Source organism: Nothobranchius furzeri, chromosome 9, assembly GCF_043380555.1.
Source record: "Nothobranchius furzeri strain GRZ-AD chromosome 9, NfurGRZ-RIMD1, whole genome shotgun sequence".
NCBI classification, from domain to species: Eukaryota; Metazoa; Chordata; class Actinopteri; order Cyprinodontiformes; family Nothobranchiidae; genus Nothobranchius; species Nothobranchius furzeri.
Window position 1 is genome coordinate 29,530,351 of NC_091749.1, and position 25,890 is coordinate 29,556,240.

At 41.9% G+C, this 25,890-nt stretch overlaps 1 protein-coding gene across 1 annotated transcript; it reads left to right on the plus strand.

Moving 5' to 3' along the window:
- Window positions 1-1,282: 1,282 nt before the first annotated feature.
- On the plus strand, window positions 1,283-25,317 carry adgrg1 (adhesion G protein-coupled receptor G1). Its single transcript, XM_015953952.3, has 15 exons — window positions 1,283-1,421; window positions 15,335-15,407; window positions 16,302-16,567; window positions 16,665-16,851; window positions 17,005-17,050; window positions 17,295-17,379; window positions 21,084-21,179; window positions 21,334-21,450; window positions 22,165-22,207; window positions 22,300-22,406; window positions 22,548-22,663; window positions 22,741-23,003; window positions 23,097-23,196; window positions 23,303-23,580; window positions 25,054-25,317. Exons 2-15 carry the CDS (start codon window positions 15,344-15,346, stop codon window positions 25,179-25,181), a joined length of 1,896 nt encoding a protein of 631 aa, XP_015809438.3. The 5' UTR covers window positions 1,283-1,421; window positions 15,335-15,343; the 3' UTR covers window positions 25,182-25,317.
- The last annotated feature ends 573 nt before the right edge of the window (window positions 25,318-25,890 follow it).

Here is a 25,890-nt window from a genome sequence, read left to right on the forward strand (position 1 = left end):
TAGCAGTTTGGACAGTTACAGTAACAGTCTGAACGTACTGTTTAAAGGAAGGAGGCAGTAATCTTATGTGGAGCTGGCGGCGGCTGGATTTCAACCTTCCTTCTAAACGCCACGCTCCATTCCTGTCAGAAGCTGACTGGTTTTCTGTCAGCCACTTCCAGGTGCGGTTGTCTTGCTTTTGCAAATGTCCAACATGTCTGAGATCAGGTTGTTGGTGGTTATAAGTGAAACCTATGCAGCCGTCAGCTGCGTGTGTTATTGAAGCAGAAGGTGTTAACCGTTTCTGCTTCCTCCACATCCATCAGCATAACAAACAGTTGCTATAAAGACACATCCCTCCTTTATTAATAAACCCACTGACTGGATGACAGATATGTCTAGACAAGGAGGAGTGCCCTGAGGGGTACTTAAGGGTCATTGGAGAATCATTTACAGGCTCTTGATTTGACCTCCAAAGAACAGATCTTCAAGGAAAAGGTCTTTTCTAATCAGCATTTAAATCCAATTAGAAGATGTGATGGCACAGGCTAATGTAATAAAGGACTACAGGTCAATGACAAAGACATCACGTGAACATGGAGGAAAAGTAAAAGTCAGCTGAAACGAGTCTGGATTGCTCCACTCTCCCTTATCCCCTCCAGCATCTCGTTTCCAGTCGCACCTCTGTCTGGCTGACACCCTGCTGCTCCGACAGCCGTCAAGAGGATGGGCCATGATGACACCACACCGGAAATGGTCGTGATTCAAAAATAAGAGCTCAGAACATCACATGTATATGAGCAAACAAGAGACAGAAAGTAAGTGCAAATGAACAAATATTTACATAGAAGAATATAAATGTCAGGACCAGTGTTTATTTAACAAATGGACGCAGTTTTTATTCTTATTTTCTCACAAGCCTAGAACAAACGGAGAACGAGAAACGTGTTTTGGTCATCGGTAAACAAAAGGGAATTTGTTTTCTTTTGGTAATTTTTTCCTGCCTTTTAACACAACATAAAACGTTGATTTTAATGATCAGGCTTTTATTTTGAAAGAACGGCGTGGTTCGTCACGCCAGCCAGGTTCTCCCCGAGACGGACGGCTTCTGTCTTCTGTCGCGCTTGTCCCACACGCGTCTCGCTCCTCAACCCTTTTACCTTACTCTCGTTCTGTTTGTGATGTTCTAGCTGGTTCTGAACACATCGGCCCGGTCCCACCTGCCAATCAATTAAGCTCTTTTTGTCGTCCGTCGCTGGTCAACCGGACCCGCTTTTATCTCAGACATTTCCATCCCAAGTTACCGCCGCGGAGTGCTGCGTTAAACTGCGTTTTCGGTGTTTATTTTATTTTATTTTTTTAACCATTCAGCTGGAAAAAAGTTTTCCTGCTGCAGGATCTGAACTTCAGAATCACGTGAAGTGCTGAAGAGATCGGCCAAGGTGAGTGTTTATTAGCTACTTTACCATTTAAATAGCAGGTGGTTTTTTATACAGGTGATGGCTTTCTTTTGAATAATCTAAGCATTTATTATATATGATGATGCGATGTCACGCATGGTTACAGTAACAGACATCAGCCTTCTTACTTAGATGTTTGGGTTGAAAGGCTGTGTACAGTTCTTGCCTGCTGCCTGTCTACATCTGTAAGCTTGTGGTTTCCTGGCTTTGCTTAGGTGCAGAATCAAAAAGCTTCACTCATGAGTAAAAAACGTGTGAAAAGAGGAGGCAGACATGGGTAAGGCTCCAGGTTACATGCTAGCACATCAGACAAGTCACCTGAAACTGAAAGTCAAACATAGTCCTATCTATTGACATGCAAACGTTGCAGCAGATGAGTGAGTCAGTGCAGAAAACCCCCTTTGCTTTGTCATAATGAGGAAAAGAAAGCTCTTGACTACAAACTAACCCTGATGACCCCACCTAAGGTACACACGCGGGGTGACCTGAAGTCTGATAATGTGCAGACTATAATCTGCGCGTGTGTCAGTGTGTATGCTGTTTTATTGATTCAGTCACAATCCCACAGGACACATCTGCAGCATTCCACCTGCTCCTTTAATTTCCTCAACAGAGGCGCAGAGCTAACACACAAGCACAAGTGCAGGCGTGCACGATGCATCATCACCATGGTGCTGTTACAAAGAATGTAGCCCAGGGAGCATTCCACATCAGCTATAATACCTCTCACTGAGCATTTTTCATCCAAAGTTCTTGTTTCTACTTTGGTGCAGCTTGGCTGGTTTTGATTTTAACGCTTGCTGCATGTGAACGGTGAGTGGAAACACGAGGAGTCTCACTTTCAGCAGCTTGCTTGGTTGCTGCAAATGTAATGTGTTGTGGTATTGCCGCACAGACATACTTTTGTTTCTGCTACAAGATTTGTGACACTAGAAAGCAAAGCAGGAACATTCCTTAATGGTGTTGTTGGCAGAGATGGGCAACATCGCTCAGCTCTGTGAAATATGTTCATGGTATTCTGGTAAATTAGGTCAATGTGCTGTTAGATTTTGATCTTGAATTGGGGAAGGGTTTACTCTAAAGAGAGAACACAGTAAAATCTAACTGTGACCAAAGCTTCCAGTTTCATTTGGGTCCTGTTGTGCAGCCTGTCACAGCTAGTTGTGCGTGCAGACCTGGTGCAGACACATGCATTTTGCTCGTCTCTTAAACAACCACAGAGCGAGCCAGTGATCTTTGACCTTTATTCATGCTCGCTGTCACTTCAGCTCCAAAGCCTGACAACAAAGAGCGGCTTTTGTTCCTCGGATTACTCTGCCCTGCACATTCTTTGTGCTCCGCTCTGCTGCTGGTGGAGGACTGAGTGAAACGGAGGCCCAACGCTACAGCAAGACAACAATCCACTTCAGTTTACCTGCTGTAATCATTCTTGTTGCGTCATTATCAGTTCAGCTTTTGCCAGCAGCTGAACATAAAACAAGGTGTGTGAATTAGAGCTGGTTCTGAGAAAGGGCTGTCACACATCAACCTGTCACAACGCTCAAGCGACTGGTGGGAGTTGAGCTGTAGCGTGCGTGACTTTCCAGACGCGGGAGAGCGAGCGCTGGGGTTGAACCGGCACGCGATTTAATCTAGGAATGCCCGAGCGCTGACCGAAGTGAAACGGAAGCGCAGAGCTATTCCGAAAGTAAGCTAGGGCGCTTACTGGTTGAAGAGAGGTCGCTGGAAGAACTGGTGGGTTGGTAACTCTGGTCATGAGTTCGAAGAAACGATGACTGTTTCTTGAGATGGAAGGCGACTTCTGTATATAGCCAGCGGTTGGTGACGTAGGTAGGGAACGATGGGAATCCTGGCGAGGGGCTGCTGGGAGTTGTGGTCCTAGGTGGAAGCCGGTTGGCTGGAGACTCTGACACAAACACAATTTTCAGTATTTCTCGCAGGTGAGACGTGCACAAAGCTTTCACGTGAAGTGGTCGTTTCAAGACATGTCGCTTAAGCCAGAGCTTTCACGTCACACGGTTTTAAAATTTGAAGCTGGTGGTGCACATGTGGGTTTTTCTTTTTACTAAGTTGGAATCACAAGACGGTGGTGACGCACTTCCTGTTTAAAATCCGGCAGGTTTTCACTTCTTCTCTGTGGTTATTGTAGTTGCGTGACAAGTTCCAACATTTTTTCTAAAATGTTTTGACTTTCAACAAACAGAAAGCACAGCAGTGAAATATTGTGTGAATTTGTGTCCAGCTTCCATTACATCGATTTCATACATTCAATTTAAAAACAAGAAAAAACAAACAGATACAGGAGGAAAAAAGTGGAGTTTGAGCATGAGTAAAGCTTTTGGAGTCTCATACCAAAGATTTACAACTAGGGCTGTTAATCCATCACTCCCTAAATTACCTAATCTCAATTATTCACATTTGTTCCATAGTTAACTCACGACTAATTGTAAATTTTAAATTAAAACAGGTCAGACTGGACAATACTGCCTCAAATTGAGATAATGACATTAGAGGTCGACTAGGGCATGGCGATATGGCCAAAAATCAATATCACAATATATTGAGAATTTCATCTCGATAACGAGAAATGGACGATAACTACAGGTATGCGCAGAAACAAAAGCTGTCCACTAGATGGGGCTGTCATGTATATTATGTTGAGTCCCATTTTTACGTGACTCAAGGTGGTACAGCTTCTTAAAGGGACATGAACGTTGCCAATCTACACACATCTTTTCATTTTTTAAAATCAAATGTATTGACATGGGAAAAATTTACTCGATAAGAGTCAGAAATTTTGCTAAAGATAAATTTTTGATTTATTGCCCAGCCCTAAGGCCGACCGATATATCGGGTTGATGTATTCAATTTTTTCTATATCGGCCGAAATTATTTTTAAAAGCCGATTAAAAATAAAATCTGGCACCTGTGTGGCCAACTGCTACCACGACTAGACTGAAGAGAGGACCCAAAGGACCCAACACACAGTTTTTTTAATGTTTTGAGTTTGTTTTATATTTGAAGTTCAATATTAAGAGATTTATTGACTTATTTAATTTATATTGCTTACAGTGAATTCAGTTCTCTTTCACAATCAATGTGCTGCTAAAATGTATATACACACACACACACACACATATATATATATATATATATATATATATATATATATATATATATATATATATATATATATATATGTATATATACATACATATATATGTGTATATATACATACATATATACGTATATATATATATATGTGTATATATACATACATATATACGTATATATGTATATATATACGTATATATATATATATATATATATATATATATATATATATACAGTGGGGCAAAAAAGTATTTAGTCAGCCACCGATTGTGCAAGTTCTCAAACTTAAAATGATGACAGAGGTCAGTAATTTTCAATCATAGGTACACTTCAACTGTGAGAGACAGAATGTGAAAAAAAATCCATGAATTCACATGGCAGGATTTTTAAAGAATTTATTTGTAAATCAGGGTGGAAAATAAGTATTTGGTCAATAACAAAAATTCAGCTCAATACTTTGTAACATAACCTTTGTTGGCAATAACAGAGGTCAAACGATTACTATAGGTCTTTACCAGGTTTGCACACACAGTAGCTGGTATTTTGGCCCATTCCTCCATGCAGATCTTCTCGAGAGCGGTGATGTTTTGGGGCTGTCGCCAAGCAACACTGACTTTCAACTCCCTCCACAGATTTTCTATGGGGTTGAGGTCTGGAGACTGGCTAGGCCACTCCAGGACTTTCAAATGCTTCTTACGGAGCCACTCCTTTGTTGCCTGGGCGGTGTGTTTGGGATCATTGTCGCGTTGGAAGACCCAGCCACGTTTCATCTTCAAAGCTCTCACTGATGGAAGGAGGTTTTGGCTCAGAATCTCACGATACATGGCCCCATTCATTCTGTCCTTAGCACGGATCAGTCGTCCTGTCCCCTTAGCAGAAAAACAGCCCCAAAACATGATGTTCCCATCCCCATGCTTCACAGTGGGTATGGTGTTCTTGGGATGCAACTCAGTATTCTTCTTCCTCCAAACACGACGAGTTGAGTTTATACCAAAAAGTTCTACTTTGGTTTCATCTGACCACATGACATTCTCCCAATCCTCTGCTTTATCAGCCATGTGCTCTCTGGCAAACTTCAGACAGGCCTGGACATGCACTGGCTTCAGCAGCGGAATACGTCTGGCACTGCAGGATTTGATTCCCTGCTGTTGTACTGTGTTACTGATGGTGACCTTTGTTACTGTGGTCCCCCCGTGTGGTTCTGGGATTCTTGCTCACTGTTTTCATGATCATTTTGACCCCACGGGATGAGATCTTGCGTGGAGCCCCAGATCGAGGGAGATTATCAGTGGTCTTGTATGTCTTCCATTTTCTGATAATTGCTCCCACAGTTGATTTTTTCACACCAAGCTGCTTGCCTATTGTAGATTCACTCTTCCCAGTCTGGTGCAGGTCTACAGTTCTTTTCCTGGTGTCCTTCGAAAGCTTCTTGGTCTTGGCCATAGTGGAGTTTGGAGTCTGACTGTTTGAGGCTGTGGACAGGTGTCTTTTATACAGATACTGAGTTCAAACAGGTGCCATTAATACAGGTAACGAGTGGAGGACAGAAAAGCTTCTTAAAGAAGACGTTACAGGTCTGTGAGAGCCAGAGATTTTCCTTGTTTGAAGTGACCAAATACTTATTTTCCACCCTGATTTACAAATAAATTCTTTAAAAATCCTGCCATGTGAATTCATGGATTTTTTTTCACATTCTGTCTCTCACAGTTGAAGTGTACCTATGATGTAAATTACTGACCTCTGTCATCATTTTAAGTGGGAGAACTTGCACAATCGGTGGCTGACTAAATACTTTTTTGCCCCACTGTATATATATATATATATCAGCATTAATGGCTTTAGATATCGGCCATTGGCAACAAAATTCTTTAAATATCGGTATCGGCCTTAAAAAAAAAACATATCGGTCGGCCTCTAAATGATATACTGTAATATAAAGCATGTACGGTTACAATTTTTATGACATATTCTTTTCATCGTTTTACATGTGTCAGAATGACAGGACAATGAGTCATTTAAAGAACATTTACTGTGCAAAAGTACTTTTAAAGAATATAAAACATCTCAAGTATTTTTTTGAGTAAATTATGATTGAGTAAATAACAATTCTTCCTGATTTCCTGGTTGCTATTTTGTTTTTCATGTTTGTCATTTGTTCACTAAAGTTAAACGTTGCTTCAGTTGTGAATAACTGCAGGTAGAATCATACTTTGCTGTTTTTTCTCAACAACAGTAAAGTAAGGATGGAGGTGTATGCTTTACCTCTGCGCTCAGGCATCGCTGGGTTAGAAGACAGGAGGAAGAGAGTGGACTGTTTTCAGAGATGACTTTCTGAGAAATGGAAGAAACAGCTGAAACTGCAAAGGGAATATTTTTCTAACTAAATAACAAAAAACAGCAGCGGTACAAAAAGTCTGGAAGGCTGTGTGTTAATCGCTCATTCACAAAATGAAGGGTAGATGGTAACTGGCTCATTTTTGTTTAGTGCCATCTAGGGTTTTACTTCCCTGGGAGGTGTCCTTACCAAATGCCTGAATCACCTCAGCAGCAGAAAACAGACAAAGTCCTCCTGCCACCAAATCCAACACCCTCTACCCTACCGCTGTGCCTAGAAATTCTGTCCATAAAGGCAAAGAACAGAACTGATGACAAAGGGCAGCCCTGGCAACAACGACAACTCTTGTTCGATTCAGCGAAAAAATTCATAGTAATATGTCTCACACCGAGCCTGCCTGCTGATGTCATCGTCAGAATGGCTGAAAACAAAGACTCACGCCCTCTTTGTACCCAACAATAGCTCAAACATAACAGAGTGGGCTTGATTCATCTGCCACACAGTCTGTCATGAGTGAGTCGGTACAACTTCTGAAGATGACGACAGCAAATGAGTCAGGCCGACTCGTGATGACAAAAGAGAGTACTGGAAGGCTCAAAGCACTGGATAGGAGCTGTGAGAGGCTGGGGTGCTTGTTGCATTTGCCTGATGAGAAGACCAACATGATTCTACTCAACAAACCTGAGCCTTTCATCTAGATGTGTCTAGAACAACCAATACTTTCAGGATGAGAGATTCTGCAGCTACAGCATTTGAGGCACGTTCCAGTCTGTATTTCAGATATGCCTATTCACTTCCGTTCTCACGCGTGAGCTCGGAAGTGAAAGAGAAGGGGACATTCTTGTGCTCAATTGATGTCTGGCTGCTGTTCTGCAACAATAGAGCGGGCGTGGGAGAAGAGAGGGATGGGTCTCATTATGCCAGTTTGCAAAGTAAATTAAATTAAGTGGATGTTTAATAGAGTTGAAGATATAAAAATAAAAACCAAAAAGCAACTAGTTGCTCTATTAACTAGTCTCATAAAAAGAAAGTTCCTTCAGCTGTTTTCACACAGATAGTCTGAACCCCATACAGGATCTTTGAGTTTACCAACATTTTGATGCAGTGTGTGTGTGTGTGTGTGTGTGTGTGTGTGTGTGTGTGTGTGTGTGTGTGTGTGTGTGTGTGCCCAGCCAACAGTGCATCTATTCAAACTATCTAGAAGTGGAATTTTTACTTTGTGAAAAGGTGAAAGATAGCCTAAGTGTTGTTACTTTGGGGCAGCAGTAGCTCAGGAGGTTGAGCAGGTTGTCCAGTAATCAGAAGGTTACAGGTTCAATCCCAGCTCCCAACAGAGAATTCTGCTGTTGTGTCCTTAGGCAAGACACTTAAGCCACCTTGCCTGCTGGTGGTTGGAGGGACTCGCCTCTATCAGTGCGCCCCAGGGCAGCCATGGTTACATTGTAGCTCATCACCATCAGTGTGTGAATGTGTGTGTGAATGGGTGAATGATACACTGTAGTGTAAAGCGCTTTGGAGTCCTCTGACTCAGAAAGGCGCTTTACAAGTGTGGGTCATTTATCATTTACTTTGACCTTCATTTTGAGTGTTACAACATATTATACATTTATTGTTCCTATGTGGTCTCCCACGTGATTATTTCAATAAGCCAAGGGAAGTTGACCTACTAAGATCATCATGTCTATGTAAACTCCTTTCATATAAACGTTAACGCCTAATAAGCCGTGTTCTGAACAAGTTCATTGGCACAACACTTGTCCACATAAACCCAAGCAATGAAAAGTTAAAACCAAATTTAGTCAATATCATATTTTTTAATTTGAGACTAAAAAAGAAAATATGATAATCTAAACATTTTTCTTTCTCTTTTTTTTTGCATCCAATTAAAACAGAAAAAATAAAAAATCTTTTGTTAAATTTTTGGTCTCAGCTGAAAATGACAAGAACAAATGATACACGGGGTAAGTCCCAGATGGGTGTGAATATCACTCCTGTTGCCCTACAGAACGTTCGCTGTGGTTTTATACCAAAGCCTGAAAGACTATTTAATAATTGTCTAAAATTAAACTAGTTCACATCTGCACCAAGTGGACCGCCAAGTTGCAAACAAAACTAAACTCTTAAACTCAACAGGACTAAAAGAAGAACCTGCAGAAAAGATGGAAATAGACCTTAAGTAATTATTTGAAAAAGTTGCAAAAAACACTCAATCAATCAATCAATCAAATTTAATTTGTAGAGCACCTTCTGCAACGTTATCAGAAGCCCAAGGTGCTGAACAGCATCATCATAAAAACATTCCCAGTACCTGGGCATAAAAGCAAGATAAAAACATAAAATCATAAAATATCAAGCAAGCAATATTACAAATACAGAGAGATAATGGAATAAGACTAATCATTTAAAAACAAATGGTGGACAAAATAAAATCAAGCATCCTGATTAAAAAGAAGAAGAATTAAAACCATAATGTCAGGGCAATTCAAAAGAACCCTAGTGCTGAAAAGCAATCAAATAAATATGAGTCTTCAGACGAGACTTAAAGACTTGAAGGGACGGTGCCTGCCTAATGCTTAATGGCAATTCATTCCACAGAGTTGGAGCCAAAACAGAAAAAGCACGATAACCCCTCGATCGATATTTCGACCGGGGGACCACCAGAAGTTCCTGCTCGGCTGAGCGAAGAGACCGAGATGGAGCATACCTGTGCAAAAGTGCAGTAATGTAAGAGGGGGCACTGCCCTGGAGGGCCTTATAAATGAGAGTTAAGATTTTAAATTTAGCTCGATATTGCACCGGGAGCCAGTGCAGATCATCCAGCACTGGGGTAATGTGCTCTCAAATCACTAGAAACATTCAGACACAGCGTTTAAAGGTGTCCTAGAATTCAAAAGCACATATGTCTAGTTGTAAATGAATTAAAGGCAGCTTGGGGTGTCTGCTGTAGCATACCAAAACGCCTGTGCCATCTCCTCCCCTGTGACTTTTTACCTACTAGATTTTTGATTATGGAGCTTTCCGTCTAACAAACAAGGAAGACAAAGGAAATCGTGCAGCTGCAGGCTTATCTTTTTTACTAGTTTTCTCTTCTTTTACCGATGTTCCGCTAAAACCTCAGAAGTATAACTTGTTGCTTAATCTTCAACATATCGAAAAGGGATGTTTTATTTGCAGGGATCTAACTCACGTGTTTTTTCAAGCACTAGACATTTTGAGACAAGGATTTTATGGTCAGGATTAAGATTTCTATTTGGGTTTTGCCATATGTGAAGGGGTTGCGTGCAAGCAAGAACCTTGTTATTCTAAGGGTATATTTTACTTCTCTGAAGTTCAATAAATTAGCCTAGTGTTGCCTTAAATCAAATTTTTGTTGGAGCTGAAAAAATGTTCCGTTCAAACATTCTTATTGCAATGTACATGTGTTCGGTACTCACGCCGCAGGTCCTGCCGAATGAACTCAACGTGTTCTCGTTTAATGTTAAAGGAACTCGAACAGTGATCCACTAGTCACAATCGTTTTTAATTAGTTTACAGAAGTAGACGAGGGTTCCTTATGTGAGATATCATTATTTTCCTAATTTCATTGGCAATTTGATGCATCAGTAAACAAAATACTATGCTGCAAATGGTTCAAGATACATGTGTGAGAATTGGAGGCGGTACTTCTGACCTATCAGCCAATAGTTAAAGATTCAGCCCCAGCAGGGGGTGGTAACCCTTCACCTATTGGACCATGTAAGGTGTTGAAAGCTTACACGTCAGGGTTGGTGCTGTAATGAGGATGCTAATGGAAGTTATGATGAAAACAAAGTAATTGTTGGATTGCAGACGCAAGACTTGTTGTGGACTAACTATTTTATTGGAGGATATTAAATCACGAGGATGTACAAAGTTCTTTTTGCCACTTCCAACAGGGAGTTGGGCGATATTTTGCATTTCCAATAAGTTTGACAAAAGCGTTTACTGTGTCTACAGCAATGATTGTGTCATGTCTTCGTCTTCGTCTTCGTCTTCGTCTTCCTCCGCTTATCCGGGTCCGGGTCGCGGGGGCAGCATCCCAACTAGGGAGCTCCAGGCCGTCCTCTCCCCGGCCTTGTCCACCAGCTCCTCCGGCAGGACCCCAAGGCGTTCCCGGACCAGATTGGAGATGTAACCTCTCCAACGTGTCCTGGGTCGACCCGGGGGCCTTCTGCCGGCAGGACATGCCCGAAACACCTCCCCGGGGAGGCGTCCAGGAGGCATCCTGGCCAGATGCCCAAACCACCTCAACTGGCTCCTTTCGATCCGGAGGAGCAGCGGTTCTACTCCGAGTCCCTCCCGAATGTCCGAGCTCCTCACCCTATCTCTAAGGCTGAGCCCGGCCACCCTACGGAGGAATGTGTCATGTTGAAAATCATTTTGATTTGTAAGAATGTGCTTCACAGCCTGTGGTACTCCCACGGAATAACGGACCGCCGCATAATATAAAGTTCTGTTCAAGTCATCTTTGAAAATTCCCGTATTTTTTCATATTGTAATACACATTGCAGGGTAAGGAAAAATCCTAATGTGAATATTTTCAGCAGCTGTATTTTCTCTACATTAGCCCTTTCTATTCCAGATTGGCTTACAACCACTCTCCTGCTAAATAACTCCACCATTGTTGGTCTCTGTTTGCTTATAACAGCCGTTTCTCAGTCATGAACAACTAAACGTCACATCTGCAGTCGAACTGTAAAAAAAAGGAAATGACAAAACCAAAATTGTTTGGTCAAAAGCATTGGGTAGCAGTTTTCTAATTCTGTGTATGCAGCTGTGGTGAGAAAGAGTCTGGGTAAAACAGTTTTGTCTGTTTTAGTTTGGAAACAATTTATTTATTATAGTTGGCCCCATACTGCCTACTGGGTAAACGTTTGCTTTGTAAAGCAGGACATGTGTTGACATCTTTCTTCTTCTTGGAGCGGCTGCGCGAGTGGCTGTGCGTACACATTCAGGAGTGTTTGCAGGCTGTATAGCGGACGTCTAACGCTATTGGCTGATGCTGAGCGGGCCCAATTCAAATTACATGGGGCTCTTTGGGACAGGGCACGGGCTCAGTAAACATAACTGACATATGGCCTACATTATTTCACAGTATGGATTTCTAAACAAGCATGCATAATCCCTGAAAGTGGGAATACTCTGGATTATAAAGCAGGGGTCTCCAACACGTCGCTCACGAGTTACTGGAAGCACTTGAAAGTCCCTCGCCTGGAAGCATCCAGCGAGCCATCCTGACTCGTAATAAACGAAGGGCGGGTTTTAAATTTGTAAGCAAGCCGTCCTCGTTTTCTGTAATATCTAATCTAAAATTTATTTTGTGGAAGCAAAATAAAAATCTGATTATTGCACACAAAAAAAACTAACTACATCTATCACTAAACCCCCAACCTTAATATTGTCAGCAATAAATGCAGCAAAGCATAATTTACCTGCAGTTATTCAATAATGAAGCAAAACTTTACTTTCATTAGCAAAAAAAAAAAACACAAAAAAAAACATAAAAATGATTAAATAAATCAGGAAAGCAATAAGAAATGTTATTTCTGTTTTTATATTTTTCACTTCAGCTCAAACAATGTAGAATTTTATGTTTTCATCACATTTAGCTTGTATTTTATTTACAAAACCTTAAGCTTCATTCATTTTATGAGAAAACTCTAAATATTCTTTAAACTGCATTCAGTCGTTTTTGGAAGTTTTTGTTCATTGATGACAAAACTTCTGAAACCTGACGTTGGGCACAGGGTCGGGGACTGAACAGGAACAGTAGATGTGTGCTCAAAAAGTTATGTTACTGATCTGTTCTTAAAAAAAGTCAAATAATTCACAAGAAGTATTTGTATTTTATTATCTGAAAGCATCTGATTAGTTAATAAACAAAATGGTTTGTTTAGTTTGAATATCAGAATGTCACTTCTTCCTTTTTTATATAATATTGACGTATTAAAATACTGAGAAATCAACTAGTGAATACATGCATGTTAACATAGTAAGCATAGCATTTTCTTAACATAGTAGGCATATTCACACATGTGAATAAATCAGATGGTGGTAGCTCTTCGGTACTTATTCTTTGTCAAAGTAGCTCACGGGCTGGAGACCCCTGCTTTAAAAAGAATCAAAACATCAAATTCTGACCCCGACTCCCCCCGTGTTCAGTCTTACTTAGTTTTTATGTTTCGTTTCATCTTTTTTTCTCTCTGTACCTTTCTGTTTTTGCTCTGGTTCCTGTCCTGTCCTCTTAGTTCCTGTCTGCTAATGTTCAGGAGATGTGCAAAAGTTCTCCCCCGTAATATCGTCTGCATCTTTTTCCACCTGTGCTCACGCTCACAACCTTCACACGCGTAGGGTTGAAGGTGTAGAGTTGCTGTCTGAGCAGTTTCGTCTCTCTTTTTTGACAAATGTGGCAAACGTGCTCTCACATGGATGTTGGGAAACTTGTGGTTGGTAACTTTTGGTTGAAACTGAAAATGACAGAAATGTCTGCTGTATGAAGGTAAACAGCACGTCTGTCTGGAGACGATGATGATGATTCATGTGATATAAAGTGGTCATTTTTAAGGAAGCTTCGTTTTTAGCGGTACTGTTTCCCGCACAAAAAAGAGACATGTACGGTGAACTCTAGTCAAAACACAACACATGGTTCTTCTTTCACGTAGCTGTCTTCTTTGGAGGTGAACTTACCGGTTGTAGAGATCCTGAATTGATCTCCTTCTTTCCTGTTGGTGGGATGTACTTTAACGCAATGGTTATGCTAACGTTTGAAGCCAGCTGATGGTATCGGTGCTGCTGACTCCTATAGCACACACAAGCCTACAGTAATCTGTGAAAAATAGTTTTATTCCAAAATACATACGTTTGTTTTTTAATAGTTTGAAAAGCCTTTTTTTTTCAGCTCAAATTTGTTATGAGTCCCAGGTTGAAATAAAGGTCTAGAATGATGAAGCATCACATTACTTCCTACATGTAATATTTTCTCTGCGCATCCCTGTAGTCCATTTATTGTTATCGAGATGAAATCCTCAATATATTGAGATATTGATTTTAGGCCATATCGCCCAGCCCTAATTAGGGGTGCACCGATTGCAGTTTTTGGCCGATCACCAATCTTGAGAAAAACCTGACTTGCCGATACTGATTTTATCTCAACTAAAAGCAGATTACATATGTTTCAATTTCCTTTTATTGAGAAAACCAATGTGAATACTCATGAAACAATACCAGTTTGAACTGGACATGAGGTAATGTTCTCAAATATAAATAAACATATTTAGCATTGCTGTTTGAACTACATATTTGTTTCTTTTCTAATTTTGTAACAGGGTTACAGGGCAAGCCAGACTAAATAAATGTATTATTTAGTCTGGCAACACTCCATTGACGGCTCTCAGTTGTGGGGCGGGTTCTACCGTTGTCTTTCAAATGATCTCCGCATTCCACTGGACAATGAATGTGACATACTCTTGTTTCACTCTGTTGCATCATCCCACCCACCAGGCATATAGAGTGCCCTGATTGGCCCACAAAGCGGATAAAGCTCTGTGATTTGTTCACTAAGCAGATAGAACACTATGATTGGCCCACCATTATGGACCAATCACAGCTCTTTATGTGTTTGAAACCCCTCTAGAGAGCTGTGATTGGCCAGCCAGAATGCTGTTGGGGCTGCAGAGGTTCCAGTGGAGCGTTCCTAGACCAAACTTTGCAAAGCAAGAATTTGGTCTAGTTCACTAGGCTAGTTTTGACACACTTGTCCAAAAAATGATTCTATAGCAATGATTTGCTTTAACATTAACTAGGGGAGCACCGGTTGCAGTTTTTGGCCGATCACCGATCTTGAAAAGAAAAAAACGAGATTGGGGTCGATAGATCTGTGCACCCTATACATAGATATACATATGTGTATATAACATACATACACACATTTATGTAACATTTATCTATGGAGCTATGGTACCTTCTAGCTGGTAAAAGAAGAATCAGCTTGTGAAAGAGTGATGGGAAGAGTGAACTGCTGATTCATTCGTGCTCATGGCAGTTAAAGGAAAGGAGTGTTTCCATTGATAAGAGCACACAAGGGTCCTTGTGTGTATTTTGGGCCTGAACTCGTTGGTATTCAGTGATATGAGGGCACAGATAACAGGCCAGGCCGCTGGATAAGAATAGTATCATTAAAACAATGTTTTATTATGTCGTGTTTGTGCTGCTTCGGGGGACTTTTGGCTTCATGCCGGAAGTGTGTCTGCACATAGTGACAGCTGGAACGATACTCTGAGGTTCTGCTGAAGTTTGGCTGTTATCGTTAGGATGTAGGTGATCACTGGGCTTTTACTGTAATCCAGCTGGTGTCTTTGCTGAAAAGCTCTTCTCTCTGCACATGCAGGATTAAACTGTTCCTCTTTCTTTTTCTGTGTCTCCATATCAGTTGTCAACCATGGAGGCCCGACTGATGAACCATCTAAAGAACATGCTCCTCTTCATCCTCCTCCTGTCCTCTGGTAAAATAAAAACTCCACAACTCTTCATATTCTCTTGTTCCATCACAGCTGTGTTGCACCATGGTGTAGCGTAGCTTTTCTGAGTTTAAATGTGTTTTTAAAAATCCTAAATGTGACAGTAGCAGTTAACATTTCATTTATACAATGTTGAAGATTAGAAAGCAGCCAGAAAACCAAATATGTGAAATTGTCTTAACACTACAGGTCTTTAGTGGAACCACATCCTGGTGCTGCAAAAGGCTCTTTCTGCCTCGCTATACGTGTGCTTAAGCATGTTTTAGGTTGAATAAAATCATTGTTTTGGTCACTGATTTATAATCCTCCTGGATAAAGGTGTGGCATGTTTTTATTTCTGTGAGTTTGTTTGGTTGCCACCAGTGCACTTTCACTTGTACTGAGTTGTAAGGGTTAGTCTCTAACCCCAAACCTAAGGGTTTGGCTTCCGTGACACTGATGAATCATAGTTGTGACTTAAATCTGCATAAGTGCTGTATAAATTATACTTGTAGAGTTAAAGTAGCAGCAAAACATTTCAGATTTCCTTAAAATAACCATCAAAACCAAGTGGAAATCTTTTTTTTTTTTTTTTTTTTTTACATTTTTATGTTAGATTTTTTTAATCAAAATAAGAATCCGCACACTTCAATCTGCGATGTAGGAGTTTATTGGTCAAGCTGTTGGTCAGAGACCTTCATCAGGAATTGTGAAGGTCTCTGACCGAAAGCTTGACCAATAATCTCCTACATCGCAGATTGAAGTGTGCGGATTCTTATTTTGATTATTCCACTTTTTGATCCAGCACCTTTCCTAGACGAGTGGTGACTCCTTCTACTCTTGTGTTAGATTATTTTTTAATTCTTTTGTTGCGTTCTTCAGTTTAACTTATTTCAACAGGTTCTTGTCAAAATGATCTTTTCCTGGAGTTTTGTGGCACCTGGCGCCATGGCAGGAACCCGATGAGCCTGAACATCAACCTCTCCACAGGCTGCAGCGGCGTCTATGTTTCAGCCAATGAGAGCTCTCTGTCCGTCATCGGGAAGATCACATCCCAGTGTACGAACTTCGATGTGATTCCTCTCAACAAATATGGACTCGAGTCAGAAGAGGACAGTGACTTCTGTCTGCACTGGCAGCCGCTGCTCGACCAGCTGACACTTCAGGTGAATCAGACAGAGTCCTCAGCTGCATATTGCTTGTTTTTTCCTTCCTTGATCATTGTTTTATTTGTTTTGCCTATTTTGTTGGTTGTTTTTGCAGATCGGAGGAGAAAACATCATTCTTTGCTCCCCTGCAAGTCCAGGAAACTCCTGCTGCACTGACCTGACTCATGGCTCCAACGACCCTGAGGCTACTTATGGGATTGTAAATGCGAAGATCCGAAATGATTTAGTTACGGATAAAACAGTGGCAGGCTACAACTTCGAGGGACGCCATGCCAACTGCAGTAAGATGTTATTTATTTTTATATAAAACAAGAATAATGTGGGAGGATCAGAAGGTTTTGCTACATTCAGCACTTTGTATATTTAACTTGATGTAAACCTTAAAAGCTTAAGAATTTTAGTTTCTATGGTCACGCTCTTTTATTTTCTTGCAGAATTATTGTGTGAACAACAAGTAGACTGGTCCTCCTACATGATGAGGTAAATTTCCCCCCTTTTGTTCACTTTTGTCAAACTCACTGCAGAGGTCTCACTCCAGGTGTTTTTGACAACACCCTTCCTCGTTCAGGATGGCCCTGACCACCACGGCTAATGTTGTTGTAATCAAGTATGCAGCTTCAGACCACAAACAGGAAGTGTCTAATGTTTTTATAGTGTGTGATACACAAACAACCTCTGTAACGTTTCCATCCTAAAACTGTGTTTGTTTTCCTCGTCGGAGCAGATATCAGAACTCCGAACTTCCCTGCTCGAGAAAATACGAACTTGACCTCGACAACAAATCCAGTGGCTCCAGTTTCCAGTCAGAAGTAAGACAGAAGACTCAAAAGCACATGTGCAGTGGGGCAAAAGTATTCGGGAGCCAGCAATTGTGCAAGTTGTCCCACTTAAAAGATGAGAGAGATCTGTCATTTTCATCATCGATGCACGTCATCTATGAGAGACAGAACCAGGAAATCACATTGTAGGATTTTTTAAAGAAATTATTTGTATACTGAAGCAGAAAATTAGTATTTAGCACCTACAACAATACAAGAATTCTGGTCCTCGCAGACCTGTTATTTATTTAAGAAGATCCTCTCTCCTCCATCTGTTACCTGTATTAATGGCACCTGTTTGAACTCGTTATCTGTGTAAAAAACACCTGTCCACACCTTCAAACAGTCAGACTCCAACCTCCGCCATGGCCATGATCAGAGAGCTTTCTGAGGACACCAGGGACAAGATTGAACAACTGTGCAAGACTGGGATGAGCCAACCTACAATTGGTACAATTGTAGGATTGTAGGTTGGTGAGAAGAGCAACTGATGGAACGTGATCACTGACAATCACCCCCGCCCCGGGGCTCCATGCAAGATCTTACCTCATGGGGTACTAATGACCACACTAGGTCCTCCTGCCTAAGCCAGCACATGTCCAGGACCATCTAAAGTTTACCCGAGACCACCTGGACGATCCAGAAGAGGATTGAGAGAACGTCATGAGTAATTAGACCAAAATAAAACTATTTGGTATAAACACCACTCGTCGTGTTTGGAGAACATCATACCTATTATGAAGCATGGGGTGGAAACGTTTTACTTTAGGGCTGCAAAGAGGACAAGATGACTGATCCGTGTTAAGGAAATGATGAATGGGGTAGTGTATCATGAGATTTTGGGCACAACCCTCCTATCACTGAAGAAGAAACATGACTGGATTTTACAGCATGGCAATGATCCCAAACACAGGATGGGCAATGAAGGAATGGTTAGGTACAAAGCATCTCGAGGTTCAGGAACAGCCTAGCCAGTCTCCAGACCAATAGAGGATCTGAGGAGGGCGACAGAACTCTGTTGCCCAGCAACAGCCCCAAAACATCACAGCTGTATAGGGAAGATCTGCATGGAAGAAGGGGCCAAAAGACCAGCTACAGTGTGTGCAAACCTGGTGAAGACCTGGGGTCTCATTCATAAAACATTGCGTAGAACCCTTACTAAAACCGTACTTAAGCTCAGCAAAAAAAATGTACTGACGCCAAGTAGGTCTGTGATCTATCAAACATGGAGTACGCACAGCTGCACGCAATCTCAGCTTCATAAATCACAAACTTCCTAGAATGGTTCTCAGGTGTTACTGAGTCACATCCCGCCCTCACCACGCCCACTTTCTGCCATAAATGGTCAATGCAAAGTGCCTTGTGGATCTCATGCACATACATAAGCCGGCTCGTTGCAGCGCTCCGCCATTAAGATCGCGACCGCAGATCAAGGCAGCGCTGTTTCACAAGCAGAAGTTGAGGTACCTGTGGGTGAGGTGGAGAAATGAAAGGAAGTGCTTTTGCAAAACAAATAAGATAAAAGCTACAGAGTGGCACAGCGTTGCTGAAGCCGTCAATGTTGTGAGTTCTTCAGAGAGATCTGTGGTAGATATAAAAAAAATGGTCCGATTGGGATTCGATCCCCAGACTGCCGGGTGAAAGTCATGCACGCTAACCAGTTGGCCAAACAGAGATCTCTTTTGGCCAAGTAGCCAGGGTACATGACATTCTGCCTCAATCTGTCCCCCTGCTGATGTTATGCATTCCGTATTCTGCGCTTCAGGCTGTGTGTGTGTGTGTGTGCGTGTGTGCATGTGGGGGGTCTTGTTCTGTGTGAAAACGAAGCAGTACAAGTGATAATGCTGCCGAATTTCATAATTTTATCCTTCTCAGCAGCAGCACTGCAGCTGCTCTCCATGTCTAAAATGTGCGTAAGCCAGGTCCTTAGTCAACTTAAAGTTGTGCACATTTTTCTGCTAAGTTTTCTTTTATAAATCCCAAAGTTTGCGTGGAAAGTTGCTTACGCAGATTTCCGACCCCGTTTTGTGTGTAAGCAAGCTTGATAAATGAGGCTCCTGATCTTCTTGGCCTCTGTCACTGCCAACAAAAAAATCATTACAAAGTATTTTTCTATCGACCAAGCACTTATGTGCTGAACCATTATACAAATAGATTATTTGAAAATCAAACCATGTGATTTCCTGATATTTTTTTACATTTGGTCTTTGACAGTTTAATTGTACCTATGATGAAAATTACAGACCTCTCGTGTTTCTAAGTGGGACAACATGCACAGTAAGAGGCTGCCAAATATATTTTTGCCCCACTATCTCATATGTCAGTGACTGCATTTTGTGATGCACTTTACCCCACCTCTTTCTGAAACTCACAATAGCTGAAATACATTAGATGCTTAAAGAGCAAGTCACCCCCTACCAGATTCTTACTCAACTCCCACTTTCTGTTTGATAAATGCAACAAATGATGTTGCCTAGCAGACCGAGAGGATGGAGCCACTAACAAATACACACACACTCACGACATTGTGACATCATAATGTACCATCTAACATCATAGTGTACCTCTTAGCCAATAGCGACGGCAGATTTAAATTCAAATGCAGTGGTGAGTTTTTACCTGACGACGGTTCAACACTGACAGTTTTAGGCAGAAATTTTAAATTTTAACTAAGATGCACTAAAGTGCCGAATTATTGACTACACGTGTCTGCAGCACGATTAGACACGCATTTATATAGTTTATCAGCAAAAAAAATGTTGATTTGGAGTGACTTGCTCTTTAAAAAAGAAAATACTGATCCTCTTATTTCTCATGAAATTCCTAGAGAGGAAATGATTAGAGACTTCTTTTATTCCAGCATACGGTTTACTCACTAATTCGGCCCCAGAGGCATTCAGAAGATGATTCTACGCCTCTAAAACTGTGCCTCTACTTTTCATGCGCTTATTTTGTTGCTGTATTTAAACAGTCAGTGTGAGACTCGCTCAAATCCAACACGTGGGTGATCGAGTTGAAATAGGTGAGAGGCTAGCCACATGAAAGTCCGCCATGTTTTACTGACGAGTAGAAGCTGGGAATAGAAAGCTTACATTTTTCACCACGCTACCTTAAAATAAAGTCATTTAAGGAAGTACCCAGCAATCTCCACGCAGATCTACTCATTACAGCTGTGTACACTAACGGGGGGTGTGGTGCACACAAACACAACTGTAGGGAGGCAGGAGTTGTCGCTCAGACATTCATTAAGACACTTTTCTTTGGATTTTTGTCATAATTATAAAGACTTTTTGCACCAGACTTTGACTAGCTGTTCATTTTTAAGTCATGGTGTCCCAACTCACTAGTCGCTACACTTGAAAGCATTTATATCCATAGAAACTATATGAATATTATTCATTGACTCATGTTAAGGCTATTGTGTTTATTTTTCCGATTGATTTTTGTTATCGTTCATTATTATTATTATTACAATTTCAATTTTTACATTTTTTTTTTATTTTGTTCCATCATTCTAAGTATAAAATAGATTTTGTAAACAGGGTAGGCATAAAAAGCGAGGCTTCAGCCAACACCTTTAGGTTATTCTTGTAATCCTTGTGTTGTTGTGTTTTTTCTTCCTTTTCTTATCTTTAAAATAACCACATAAACAATGTTGATGTTGAACATCTGGCTGTCTTATGATCCTTCTGTAGAACACACCCTACGTCTTCATCCCTCCTGACGTTAAACCAACTGCGAAAGTGAGCAAAGCGGCCATCACTTTCCACAAGAACAACTCCGTGTTCCAGGTGAGTCGTCGAGGAAACTTTACCAAGATGGTGACGGATCTTCCGATCTGCTGCCTTTTTCTCTCAAACACCACGCCCCGCTCTGTCTGTCAGAAATACGATCCTTCATGTGAAAATATGCAGGCAGGGGAACATGACGCTGTGTGTGTTTCAGGAGGGGTACGATGAGGTCCGGCTTCTCAATGATGTGGTGGAAATCACGGTGGAGAATCAGATCATCACCGGTCTGTCTGACCCAATAAAGATTTGCTTTAAACATGACGCCATAGCTGTAAGTTTGTCCATCCCAGCTGCCTAAAGGGTTCTTCCTGCCATTTGAAAGTTATATAATACTAATAACTACTATCTAACCTAATGAAGGTAACCTCCTGAATAACATCTGTTTAGAGAAAAGGCTCATTTAGGTTCCTAAGCAGCTTTGTGTTTTCAGTAAATCCACAAAGCTTTGACTCACTTCCGATCACGTTCGTCACCTTTTTACTTCTCCTCGGGTTCGTTTGCTCTGGCCTGACAGGCTTCATCATGTCTGATCTCTTCTTACGTCCAACAGCTTTTGTTTAGTTTGAGATTCTAAAAGTAAAAATGCTAATTGGCTCATTTTTTCCTCGTGTTTTGACTTTCCACTTACTGTTGCTTCCATTGTCATGCCTGTTTATGCACTGTGCAAATTCCATTTGAGGTGTTTTAAATCCTCGAAGCAGATTCACAAAAGCTTTAAAAATAACACGTGTATTTGGCCTCTGAGCCATCAGAAATGGGTCATGTTTAAAGAAAAACAAAACACTTCCAAAAGAGGTGCACCTTGTTAGTTTGGTGTCGTCTTCCCGTCTACCTCAGATAACACCCTAAACCACCTTTGAGTTTCCTTTCTCGCCTCATGTCTTGCAAAAACAAGATGTGCTCAGCAGCTTCTCTACAGCGCACCACGTGAACCGGTACAACTAAACTGTGCTAAAACCACAAAATGTGCTTCTTTCTGTTTCAGAAAAACCATGCAAGGACGTGTGTTTCTTGGGACACTCGGAGAGGTGGGAGCTCTTCAAGACGGAGATAACGAATCGTTTTATTCTAATTCTGTAACACGAGTCGGATGTTTTAAACACACGGTCTCTTTGTGCAGATCCCTGGCAGGTGAAGTGGGTGAGGGATGGATGTGAGACTCGAATCAGAGGAGACGAAGACACGGAGTGCTTGTGTAACCATCTGACGTACTTCACGGTGCTGGTGGTGAGGCGTGCTGCAGATGTGCTGCCATCTATTATCTAACACAACAAGAACAGCTCAGAGACTGATACAAGAACCCCACTGAGGAGAGGTGTACAGATGGTGTCCCTGCTGCTCAGCTCATTTCTCCGTCTTCCTCTGCAGCAACTCCAGCCTCGACCGGTGCGCCACCTGCAGGCTCTCACCTGCATTACATCTGTGGGCTGTGCCGTGTCTTTCATCAGCGCCGTCGCTCTCATCGTCTTTTTCTGCAGGAAAAAGTAAAAGTACTTTAAAATGAGCCATTTAACACATTTGTTTACTTTTTCTAACCAGATGATTTTCTCTCTCCCATCAGGAAACGGTCCAAGGAGCAGTCCATACCCATCCATCTGGGCCTAGCCGTGTCCCTGGCCTCCCTCAGCCTGCTCTTCTTCTTTACCGGGGTCCTGGCCAATGTTGGAGGCGAGAGCGTGTGTAAGTGGGTGGGGGCCTTGCTCCACTACTCCCTGCTCAGCTCCTTTATCTGGATGGGTGTGGAAGTGTTCCACACCTTCTGGTTGGTCCACATGGTGTTCAGACCCTCCCCAAAGACCTGTGTGTGGTACTTGGTGGGATTTGGTGAGTGTGTGAACGAGTATTTCTGGACATTTACTTTTAAATCTCCTGAAACTAAAAGCATGTGCATGTTTGACCCTTTTATGCTGCCTTCAGGCGTCCCAGTTGTCCCAGTTGTTGTGCTGTCTGCAGTGGGAGGTGTTTACGGACTGACAGAGGTGGCTCCAGCTCATGATGTCTCCAATCCGTACCTGATGTAAGACTTTTCAGAGCTGGAGGCTGAATAAATGAAAAACTGACACAAACTGTGATTTTAATTTTGATTTCTGCTGACTGATTGTTTTTTATTACTTTGTTTGCAGGTGCTGGATGAAGTGGCAGGACCACAAGGCCTTTCTGGCTCACTGCCTCACTAATTTGACAACTCTGGCCATCCTGGTGCTGTCGGGGATGGTCATGCTGTTCCTGGTCTACCGGGAGATCCGCACCAGAGATGAGTGGAAGCAGAACCGCGTGGCTTTTCTCAGCATCTGGGGTCTCAGCTGCCTCTTCGGGACAACCTGGGGTCTGGCCTTCCTGGACTTTGGACCGCTATCAGACGTCATTCTCTTCCTGTCCTGCATCCTAAACTCCTCACAAGGTGTGTGTTGGGTTTCCGTGACTGCAGGGAACTCAAACTAAGAATAAAAATGGTGAAACAGTTCCACTAGATTAGGTTTGTTGTGTCACCTGTAACGTCCAAAAGGGTCCATTTTCACCTATATGTTGACCTACACAGTGGCCTTTCATCTACAGCATAGATCCACTTTCTGTTCGGCCTTCCAGAACCAGAAGGTTCTGTTCAGCGTGTGTTGACATTCCATGAAGACAACACATTCAAACAAACATTCCCTCCCAAGGTCCTACACTCTCTGCATGAATGCCAGACGTCAACGTTCTTCACTCTGAACGGGTGAAGACTCCATGACTTTTACAACTCATAAGCTTACAATAATCATGTGTGGTGTGGTGGATGTGAGGTGTTGTGATGGAAGCTAGATGCTGTAGCAACCGTTCTTTGTATCTGAGAGAAAATGTGAAATCTGGGTGCAAAATAATTTGTTGTTTGGTTCTAAACTAGAGAGTTGTTCATTGATAACAGCATCAGACGCAATCTGTCGTGCCAAGTGTACGCACCCTTGGTGTGGAGGTTCTCGTTGGATCCGGGGGGGGGGGTGTCGGTGGTCACTGCCGGTGGAGTCAACTCTGATATCAGGAACCCGTAGATAGCTCCGATAAGACCCGTCCGGTCTGAGATCCCTTGAGGAGAAGGTCGACAGCTGGAATGCTTATTTGCGTCTAAGGTTGATGTTTGTTTGGCTCTTAGAAGGGCTGGTTGTGTGGTTTCAGCCGCAGCGTTGCAGCGAGGCTTTGACAGGAGGTCAAAGGAGATTGTTTCAAAAGAGGCTTCTTACCCAATTTGGCTGAATCAGGGTTCAGCTGGAAACTTAATCAATCGAGAAGTAAATCCTGTTTAATTAAACCAGTGTTGTGATTTCTGGCGTACTCTGGCAGATCAGAATCTGACACGTTTCTGGGTATTTACCAACATCCCTCAGAAAGCCACGCCTTCCTTCAAATACAAGGTCCTTAACACTGTGAATAAGAATGGCTTAAAACACTTATGTGAGGTGACCCTTAGCCTTATTTTGTATCTTATGAAGATGTGTATGCGTGTAGATAATGATTAACTAGTTAAATCAAACACATGCGGGTTTGTGAGATAAATGGATCGTTGTAAGAACAATATTCATTTTAAATTCACTGATTTAAGCGCAGGTCATTCAAACATTTCATTTAAACATCTTGTTGGATCACCACACATGATTATTGTAAAAGTCATGGAGTCTTCACTTGTTCACAGTGACGAATGTTGACGTCTGGAGTGTAGGACCTTGGGAGGGAATGTTTGAATGTGTTGTCTTCATGGAATGTCAACACACGCTGAACAGAACCTTCTGGTTCTGGAAGACCAAATAGAAAGTTGTCAATATTTAGGTGAAAATTGACCCTTTTGGACGTTACACACCTTTTATCAGCTGCTCCTGCATCTTGGCTCTGCTTTGTTCTCCAGGTTTCCTCCTGATGCTGAGGTTCTGCATGCTGGACTGGATCCGGAAACAGGCTAGGGGCTCTGTTCTTGGCAGCACCAGCTCCGGATCAACCAGACAGCACATGCTGCAGACCAGCGAGAAGAGTTAACCAGACGCCTGCTGTCGGAAAATTTCACTGCATATGCTAAAAGTGACTGGACCCATGGTGGACGTGTGTGAGATGAGCTCTCTCTGCTGTAATCCTCACACCTGCTACACCAGGGTTCCCAAAACACACACACACAATCAGCTACAGGCTGTCAGGTGGAGGTGGTGACACATTTGGGTATAATCAGTATATTGGATCCGTTTGCCTTTTAGCTTTTATTGCAAGAGCATTAATATTATTTATATCAGTCTGTGTTGCTGTTTAGGATGTGTTGTGTTCACTAGAGATCCCATGTGATGAGAAACAAGAAAAATGTTGATTTGTGTTGAGTTTTAGCTACGGATGACTCTCTCTGTCCCCGGATGTGTGAGTAAGCTGATCAGCCATACGATTACAACCAGTCAGAACACACAAGAGAGTCCTGGAGTTTCTGGTGCTGTAGATCCTGTCGTGTCCTGAGTTGTGATGACCCACTGGGGTTTTGTTTCTATGAAGACGGCGAGCGGGGTTCTGGTGTTGAATGAAGCCAGGATGTGGGATATCAGCGTTGTAGTGAGATCAGCTGTTCTGATTTTTCCTCTAGGCAGTAGAGCCGATAATCAGACTAGTTATTCAGGTTTGATTTTGGCTCTAATTTATCACAAAAAGAATGAAATTGAAGAAAGAACGATTATTAAAATGATTCCATCACATTCGACCTTCCAAGCAT